The sequence below is a fragment of the Pteropus vampyrus genome, unplaced genomic scaffold (genome assembly GCF_000151845.1).
Source record: "Pteropus vampyrus isolate Shadow unplaced genomic scaffold, Pvam_2.0 Scaffold823, whole genome shotgun sequence".
Classification (NCBI taxonomy): domain Eukaryota; kingdom Metazoa; phylum Chordata; class Mammalia; order Chiroptera; family Pteropodidae; genus Pteropus; species Pteropus vampyrus.
In genome coordinates, this window is record NW_011889604.1 from 19,827 (window position 1) to 29,770 (window position 9,944).

At 57.3% G+C, this 9,944-nt stretch overlaps 1 protein-coding gene across 1 annotated transcript in view; it reads right to left on the reverse strand.

Annotated features, from left to right (window-relative positions):
- VWC2 (von Willebrand factor C domain containing 2) overlaps positions 1-9,944 on the reverse strand; it is a 60,648-nt gene that overhangs the window by 10,728 nt on the left and 39,976 nt on the right. Inside the window, exon 6 of the mRNA XM_011385907.1 lies at positions 4,868-4,997. Coding sequence (XP_011384209.1) covers positions 4,868-4,997 — 130 coding nt within the window. The remainder of the gene's footprint in view (positions 1-4,867; positions 4,998-9,944) is intronic.

The following is a 9,944-nucleotide window of genomic DNA, read 5'->3' on the forward strand; positions in this document are numbered from 1 at the left end:
GGCTTAACATGGGAACGACGAGCACCATTCTCCGTACGCTGACGGAAGGTCAGCCAGCGTGTCGCAACACCAGAGGCTTTGTAAACGCGTGACACCATTTCTGAAACGGTGACACCGGCAGCTTGTGCAGCGACGTGGACACAGGCGTCGGAGCCATGACAGCGTTCCCGGCCTTCGACCCGACCATCCCGGCCCGGGGTTTACCCGTTCAGGCGCACACCCGCGGGGCCGGGCACGGCAGCGCTGCTCGGGCTTTTCAGTGCCGTCCGCACGGCTTCGGTCACAGTGCGAGTGACCGAAGGAGGAACAGCCTGTTTGCAGGGCCACGTCCGCTCTGGTCTGAGCTCGTGCGGGGGGTGCCGCGGGCTCGATCCCTCTGTGTATCCTCAGTGAAATAGGGAGCGCCTCGATGTTTTATGTAAGTGATAATATACACGCACGTGTGCACACACACATGCACACGCGCGCGCACAGACGCCTCGCCAAAGCTCTAAAAAGAGAACCAAACTCTCAGCAAAAGAGTGTGTGTAACTACGGTGTCTCCACGACCCCTGGGTCGCAGGGCAGCGTGCCAGCTTAAATCCCGTGTTGATTTTCTTAGTGATTGTGCTGAGAATGAAGATACACATCTTACTTTATCGCAGTCGATTTCCGATTACTACCACTGATTTCACCAAAACAGGAAACCCATGTTTCTAACCTCATGTCTTTGCACCAAGAACAGGCTCCATCACAGCGTTGCCATGGCGAGGACATCGTGGTGACAGCCAGAGCCTAAGACTCAGAGTAGTGGAACCGGGAGGACACCGAGGTCCAAAGAGACTTGGGGACGCTCCGTTGTATCTCTCCCCTTCGTCGTGATGAGTTGGAATTGCGTAGCCACTTGCCAGATACGTGTGTTGTACAGATTTTTTCCCACTATACCGGCTGCTTTGCTCGGGCTAAATAGCGTTGTTGGATGAGCAGAGGTTCTAAATTTTGGAAGCATTTGATGGTGAAGCCAAGTGGGAGTCGGTCTTTCCTTGTGAGAAGGACTTTGCCGGGAATCACGCACGTGCATAAGCACGCACACAGCCACACACACAGCCCATCGAGTTCTATCCAGCTCACTGCGAGTGATTTAATCACGATCTTCTACACTCTGAAACACACAGGAGGAAAAAGCAGCTGCGTCTGATTCTCAGTCAGTGCTTCCCACGTGTTTTCCGTGAAATTGCTTCTCGTCATTTGAAGGCTCAGCATGCATCTTAAAAATTTCGTACATTTTAATTTTCGTCGTGGAAGTAAATAAAGCCGTGAATCGCCGCTGTCAAGCAGCGCCGAAGCCCGCGGACTGCCTGCGGTCCTCGTCCCTGGGGCCTGTGCGTGTCTGCGACCTCGCACCCCTTGGGCGTGGCCGTCCCCTCGGGGGACCCCAGTGAACCCAGAAAGGCCCCTGCGTTTCGGCTGCAGCGTTCCAGTCCGTCCGTCCTCTGCATGCATGTACAGGGGCGGCCACGTGGGCTGAACGGAGGTCTCCCGATCGCTGGGGTTCACCAGGCACCCTAAGACAGAGGGCCTGCCCTGGGATGGTGCAGTGGGCCTCACCTGACGTGCACTCATTGCCAGAGAAAGCCTGAGATCGTGAACGTGACTCCGACACTCACTGTCCGTATCCTTGGGAAAAAAACAAACGTCCACACAAACGTCTGTTTCGTCCAAAGAAAATCCTCGGGAGACTGAGCTATACCAATCGACAAAGTGAATATGTGAAGTTAAATTTCATTTGTGACGTTTATTTATATTCCAGGCATCCTGGGTTTCAAACTTTCGCTCCTTTGACGCAAGTGACTTTGGCAGCTTGCAGCTGAAGGGCAATTTTTCTTCTGTCATGAGAAAGAGCTATTTAGCGCTGCAGGTCAAGACATGAGTGTGTGAGGCGGAGGCCGGTTTACGAGATCAACAGCCAAAGCCTCACCTCCCATCCACTTAAGTCTGTCCAGACATTCGGTTTCATGTAAGGCATCATTTTTGATGCTGTATAATCTGTGATCTATCAGAAATATAATTGTTTGTTTTATAAAACATCATTTTTTTTCTGTGCAAGCGGCACGGATGGACTGCTATAAATTACTCACTAATCTCAGTCAATTATACAGAGCATTCATTTCTCATAGAAACTATTTTCATATTTCAAGCAAATATTTTACTGAGAATTCCAAGCACCATTTGCTCTTTCAAGGTCAGAAAACCGCATAACTAGAGACGGCTTGAACGCCAGATTCTAACTGTTGAATACGTTATAACAAAGCTTAATAGTGCATCTGTGATTAGTCACGTTGACGTTTATTTTTGACATAATTGGATTGACCCTTAAAATCCTTTTGTAACCTGTAATCCTTCTTGAATCTTTTAAAAAATCATATTCCTCTTCCTTATGAGAATTTCTAGTGTCCCAGCCAAAAATCCTACTTTTCTTCACCCCACGCTGCCTCTCAAAGCATAGGAACGGTGGGAGAGGATCTAGAAGTTTGCTGTCAAGGCCTCAGCCGTCTCCTCTCTCGGAAAACCATGGATGCGATATTGAAACATCCTGTGAATTTCAGAGTGGACCTGATTTTACTTTCAAACACGTTTTGTTATTCAAAACATAAAATTATGTCTCAGTGACAAAAATTGAGCATAAACAGAAATAAATGACTTCAAATCCTTATAAAATTTTGACATATCCACACACGATAAAGAATTAATTCAAATAACTTCTAAACTGTGCTCTCTGACTCTGTACCCTAAGAGGTGTATATCCAAGTGGCAAAACTAAGTACAAAGAAACCTTGAACTTTACTCAGTAGATTTCAGGCTGGCGGTGGTATAAATAGCAGGTATATCCTGTGTGTACCGTGGGGAAGAACAAATAAGTAAAAAAGATGGTGTTGGGTTTATATACAGAGAAGGGGAGACGTGGGGAGAGGGGCGGAGATGGAGAGATGGAAGGCAAACGCGGTAGAATGTTGCAGCGGGTGAACGCAGCGAAGGGCAGGTAGCACCTGTCGCCGTACAATTCTTCAACTTTTCTGTACGTTTGAACCTTTCATAGTTTCAGGCACTGAAATCATGATCTCGCATCTTTCGTCAGCGTCCGATCGAGGATTCCCAGAATATCTAACGCCAAGACCTTGTTTCTCACCACAGCTGACACGAGACACGCACGCTGTGTCTTGGATCCTGAAACTGCCAAAGATTTGAGCAACCCGTGTTTATGCTGGTCGCTAAATCGCCCTTGACTCAAGGAGAGGCTACTTGTCCGCCCACCCTCACGTGCAGGGCACTGTGTCCTGGACATCTGGCGCCACCGCGCCCCCCAGGAGACCATGGGGACCTCCAGCTCCTCGTTGGGCTCCGCTGACCTCGCTCCGTAGGGAGATGCTGCCCCGACCCAGTCTCTGTCCGCCTGCGGGGCCTGGCTGGCTCTCCCGAGTCCCCCGCACTCCACCGCCAGAGCGTGCTCATTCTCTGGGCATTAGACCTTGAGGGCTCCGTTCACCCCGTAAGCTCACACGGAAGAGCTGAACCCCACCCGTGGCCGCTGGAGGACTGCCACGCCACGCCTCGTGCCGTCGCTGGCCCTGACACCCCGCACAGTGACTTCCTCCCTGGGGGCCCCCCTTCCTCCTCGAAATTTCATTTCCCCTACTAGGTATTTACGTCGAGGGCTTTACGATTTGTAGGGTGAAGTCTGGGCACCCACGTGCGCCTGGTGAAGGGTGTCGGGGCTCCCCATGTCCCACACCATTTCGGCTGGCTTGACTGCAGAACTTCGGAACCGTCCCAGACACTAATGAGCACCGTGCGTAACCACTAGCCACTCACGGAACCCACAGCACACACTCCTGAGCTTGGGCCGGCCACCCTCCTGCTGACAGGCTGGCGACCTCATGGGCTGATGACCTCATGGGCTGATGACCTCATGGGCTGGTGACCACATGGGCTGGCCCGTACTGTCTCTGACATGCTCAGCGCATGGAATCACTGTCACCCTTCTGAGCCCATCTGTGGTTTCTGCCCTGAGTCCCGGCCCCCAGCCCTGGGCCACGCAGATAGAGCCCATCCTGCTGGCAGGGGCGGACACTCCTACACTTGAGGACGTGGTCATGTCCCCAAAGTCGGTTCTCTCCAAAGGTACACTCACCTGCTTTATCAGACTGTCCCCTCGAGCTACGACCCTAAGGCCATTCTCCCTGGGAACACACTCGTCATCCTTGGACCGCGTGCCGCCCAGCACGGCACCCAGCGCTTCAGGTGAGCGGCAAATCTCGTTATTCAGGGAGAGGAAACACTCTGCCTTTATAAATTAGGGTCAAGGACACTCTGCCATTCCTTTTTTCACAAAGCACACAAGGCTTTTGGGGCTCTCACTGGAAAGAATGTGAAGGTCTTTTCCTGCCCAATTTGGTTATAAAAAATCTTGAATCGAGTGTCAAGTTTCACTCCACTTAGTAATGAAAAGGCAGTGCGCGTGGCAGGCATGTTTGCTTTGTCTGGGAAAGAGGAGCTGCTTTGCAAGAGCAAACAAAGTTAAATGGCAATAAGCAGCTCTCCTTGGTGGTGGCGGCCACCGAATTCCTCCCCTAGAACTCCCAGTCCGCAAAACACAGGGCTGCACACCAGCGGGGGAGCACCTGCTCGATTGCAGGACAGCTCCCGGCCGGCCCCGGGGGCCCGAGGTTAGAGACACACACACTCGAGTATGTGTGGACCTGTACACTCACGCCTGCACACCCACACGCCCTTCACCCACCGTGGCGTGGCAGCGAACCCGTGCGTGGACGATGCGGCGTGCGGACAGTGGGGCGCCGGACACCCCCACCTCCGAGGGCGTCTCACCTACCGTTTTTGCAGATGGGGCAGCACTGGTCGGGCTCGTACACGGGGTCCACACACTCCGTCTGGGGACACGCGGACACGGTGCACAGCACCTCCCCGTTGGCCTCGCAGCGGCACCTCTCGCACGGGGACACCTGGAACAGAAGCCCACGGTCAGGGGTGCCTCCCCCGTCTTCATCATGCAAACCACGTCTTCTTTCCCCCAAACGGGAGCCATCTATGTGTCGTACGAATGTAGCAAAAACGTATCCGGCCCGGAGGTTTTCGGAGCGTGGACGCGGTGCTGCCGGGCCTTGGCAGGGCCCGCAGGTGCGTCAATGCGCGGGGCGGCCGCGGGGTAACTCTCCCCTCTCCCCTCTCCCCGCCCGCCTCTCCCCTCCGAGCGTGGGGCTGTCTCATCGTGGCCCTCCCGTTGAGCTGTTTGAAGAAAGGCTTTAGTTTCTTCCAATATTAAGTAAATTAAATGTCATATTGAATTCTTGCCCAACCACCCATCATGCAGGCGAATCCCTTCGCCACAGCCCTGCCGAGTGCCATCCGACCCAGCCCGGAACGCCCCAGCATTTGAGTCAGGACACAGTGGGCAGGAAAGGAGGGGGAGAGACAGAGGAGCTGACCGCCTCTCAGGGCCGGACCCCGGCCAGGAGCTGTCTGTCACTCGCTCTCACGGAAACACTAAGCCACACCCACTGCCACCCTGGCCGTGCTGCTGCCCAGGAAACTGACCCAGAGGCGTCAGGCACCTGTCACGGGCAGACCCTCCGCCGGAGGCGGGCTCCAACCCCGAGGCGCCTGGGTTCCACGGTCCCCCGAGGCCCCGCATGGGCCCAGCCCATCGCCCCGGTGGCCAGCTCTGCCCCGCACGGCGCCTCCATGCCTCGCCGCGCCCTCCAGCCTCTGGCCCCAGCTCTACCTCCTAGGTCATCCGATCAGGCGTGATGGCCGTTCCTGGGAAGTCTATACCCCCAAACCCCCACGATGATCCCTGCGGGGCATGCGGTGGGCCTTGTTTTCCCAGAAACCACCTGAGGCGTGAATTTCCATCAGGGTTGACCCAGGACAAAGCGGAAACAGCATATGGGGACCAGCAACCGGAAGCAGAAGCTGGGACACAGGAAGGGGGGCTCTGAAGGACAACGGAGACGGGGGCGCGATGTGGAGCTGAGTTTCCGGGGGGGCCGCCCCGGACTTCTGCATGCTACGCGAATGACACGAGCGGCCCCTGTTCGCCGAGGGACACACGCGAGGCTCACGAGACTCCCGTGTCCACAGCGCAGCAAACGAAACCTGGAATCTCCCCCGAAAGGCCTGGTTCTTGCACAGAGCAAAAGCTCAATCTGCATTTAGAGGCTCTGGACCACAGTCGCCGTGGCTGGGAGTCCGGGCTCAGGCTGGCTGTTCCAGGTCAGAGCCCCCCACCTGATAATGGGGTGCCCAGGACCCGAGTCCCATAACAGAGCTCTCCAGTCTCCTGTCAGTGGCTCAGTCCCAGGGTGGCCCCGTGAGTGGCCCCAATCCCAACCCACAGACCCCCTCCCGGGCCCCTCTGCCACTCTGGGTGTCTGGCCCAGACCGCCGACTGATGAGGCTTCTCCCAATGAACCGCCAGGCCTGCCCCGACCTGCAGGACAAAAGAAATGCCAGCTCCTGCGGCAGAGCTCGGCCTCCACGGCGGAGCCCAGCACGCTGCGCCCTGCCGGCCTCGTTCACGCTGCCCTGGCCCCCCCTTTGGTGGACTCCCACTTGTTCTAGATCCGGCTCGACCGCCTCCTGCTCCGGGAAGCCAGCTTCGGCATCGACACAGGTGGAGCTGGTCACCCCCCGCCCCCCGACGAAGCAACCACCTAGCGCCCACCTCTGCCCCACTCGGCAGCCACATGGTGCAGTGAACGCTGCTAAATTAAAAACCACCATCGCTAAACCATCTGCTCCTGCGAACTCAGCAGCTGGCCGAGGCGAGCACAGCCACGCAGGCTCCGTGTCACCGCGCTGCCGAGAGCTGTGACGGGACCATCCGGATGCAGCTGCGCCCACGCCGCCTCTGCTCGGGGGCCCAGCGCCGGGGCGAGCAGGGGGCACGTCACGAACTCCCAACAGTGGCCTCTGCTCAGGCTCATCTGTGACGGGGGTGCTGGGCGCCCCACTGCCTGAGACTGGGGAGGCTGCCAGGACATAGGAGGCTGCGGTCCACACCCAGGCGTAGGCCGGGGCCCTGCAGAGGGCCGGATTCCCCGCCGTCAGAGCCCATCTGGGTCACAGTGACGCTCCTGGCTCATGCGGCACCCCCCCCCCCCCGCATGGCTGTGGTCCCAACCACATGGCAGCAGGCGCAGGCGGCCGTGTCCAGCACCGAAGACCGGCCTGAGCAGGTTCCAGGTGCTGCTCCCCCCGCAGCCTCCCCTAAGCGGGAGAGTCCTCACCTGCAGCCCGAGCGCCAAAAGGTCTCCCAGCTGTGGCACCCGAAGAGCTCTAACTCGGGGTGGCCTGACGTTAACAGTGGCACCTCTAGTTGGCAAGCCGCGACCCCGTTTTGTGCAGCTTGCCTCATCGCAGAAACGCCATTCTTTGCAACTTTCCAGCTACAAATCCAAGTGTGGCACCGCTAGAATTAGACGCGTAGCCTAGAGGGACATCTGGGCATTTGAGGAAGAGCACCCATGCTCGAGCACCCACGCTGCGCCAGGAGTAGTCAAAGCCATGCCGGCTTCAAACGCGGCTTCTCAGACCCGGGGGCGAGGGTGAGGCGAGCTCGGTGCCACTCGCTCCTCCATCCGTCGGCCAGGCCGGTGACGCTCACTTCTGCCATTTTTCAGGAAGGCGAGTACAGGATAAACGCTGGGGGTGGTTAGGACGCCAGGCGACGGGGCGCACGTGGACCGAGCCTCAGACTGAGGGTCCCTAAGCTGACGGAGCTGTTCTGTCTGCCACACTCGTCCGCTCTGCTTTTCCGGTCACCAGAGTGACTCAGTCTTATCGTGGACACTTCTTTAAAGTAGAAACAATGAAGAGACATGACTGAACAGGTTCTCAGTGGAGCCACGACGAATGTGTCGTGAAGAAAGATATTAACTCGATGGTAATTAAAACGAGTGTATTCAAAAATAGACCCTTAAAACTCTCAGCAATTACATGCACATATGTAGGGCACGTACGTGTAAAATAAATGTTAAGTTTATTTCTAAACAATTAAGTAAGAATAGGCAATGTAATTCACGTGTGAACGACCCTCGCATGTGACATGAGGGTATTGCTTAGATCGAGTGTCTCGTGGTAAATTGAAGGTCTGTGGTGGATAAAGCCTCCTCCCATTCCCCTGTTTCTTCCGCCCCCGGAAATGCTCCATTTTTTGTAACCTCCAAACTGTCGGAGTCTGCGGAGTCTGCAGTGACACAAATGAGCTCGGCCTGAGCACGAGGAGAAGCCCTTAGAGCTGGACGGCTCCTCCCCTCCCTCCCCTCCCCTCCCCCACCCTCCTCTTCCCTCCAACCCTTTACGCCCAGGGACCCCGCGAATTCCTCCAGGGGCTCTGGCCTGGAGCACAGGGTCTTTGTCACTAGGAGGACTGCAGTGGGTGGCCAACCAGAGTCACCGCGACACAAGAGCCAGGCCACGTCCCCTCACACTGGGTTGTCCCAGCGGCTGAGTCAGTGCGAAATGCTGAGTGGGCCCTAAACATCCAGCACATCAAGAAAGGAATGGCCAGGAAGACACAACAGCGAAAATGAACTTGCAGGGCACGTTCTGAAGATCAACAACAACAAAGCTACCCCAGGAAGGGCCCCTGCCCAGCCCGAGAGGCCGCTAGGGGGCGGCACCGGACGCCACCGGAGGCACAGGAAGGAGACTCGTCCCCGAGAGCGGTCGAGCTGCGGATCACACATTCACCTCAAATGGAAGAGGAGACGCGGGCACCAGAACCCATGGCGGACTCAGACGCGGCGACTTCCCGGGGCGGGGGGTGACCGCGTGTAAAGATACGTGTGGAAATCAAGCAGCTGAAGTCACAACCAGGGGTCAGAAAGCAGAGCTCCAGGACATGACCTTAGGGGATGGTCGCACCCCACGCTGCCTGTTCCACGTTTTCTAGTGCCCTACCTGTCGCCGTTTGCGTCAGACGCAGCCTGAGCAGCCGAGGACGCGTGCTCTCCCACTTACTCGGCCAGCCGACTTCTTTTAGCATCCAGACACGGAAGATGCACAGTGTGGACGCATCCGTCCTGCAGATCCGAGATCGTGCTCAGGTGGCAGGGACACCGGGGCCCGTCCCAGGCCCTCCAGCCTCCCCGGCCAACCCTACAGGCGCTCTGCAGAATCCTGCGTTCTCAAGGAGATGCAGGGAGGGCCCAGGCCTCCGCGCTCAGCGCTCGGTCAGGCCGTGGAGCCGAGATACAAATACGTGGTAAAGGACCGGGCAGAACGACAAAGTGGCAGCGCTCACCGCCCCGGGCGCACGCTAGGGATTCAAAAGGCAGAGTCGTTGCTTTTGGTTGGAATGACAGGGAAAGGGTCAAACCAGAATACGGCCGAAGAAGGCGGGGAGGGTCGGGGCAGGTCAGGAAGGGACAGCCTCACGGACAGTTCCCTCCAGGGGCGGAGAGGGGGGTGGGGGTCCCTGGGCCTTGTGGCCGGAGGACCAGTGGTCTTGAGAGGTGGGGACGGGACAGCTGCGGAGAGTCGAGGCCCCAACACCAGACGCTGCAAAGAACCACATGACCACAGCCCTAGAAGGCAGCAGGGTCCCCAAGGTTACGCGAGACCTGCCACACCTCGGCACAGGGGACAGGGCAAGTGGCAGCAGATGCCATGGGGACACGGTGCCTTTCCCAGAGCCGTGAGGCTGGGTGAGCTCTTCTCAGCATCCTCTTGGGAAGGGTAAGAGAAGGTGGCCACGGAGAACTGACACGTGGAGTAGCACGTGACGGGGCTCGTAAGACCCTGGGCGGCCGGGGACCCGGAACAGACCGCGACACGCTATAGCGACAGGAACAAACGCGTCCCCCGTCAGAGACGGGAGCTGCACACCGATGGCCGTTCTTGAACTCACGAATCCGTCTCGGCGCGTGCCCGCCGAGTCCCGTTTG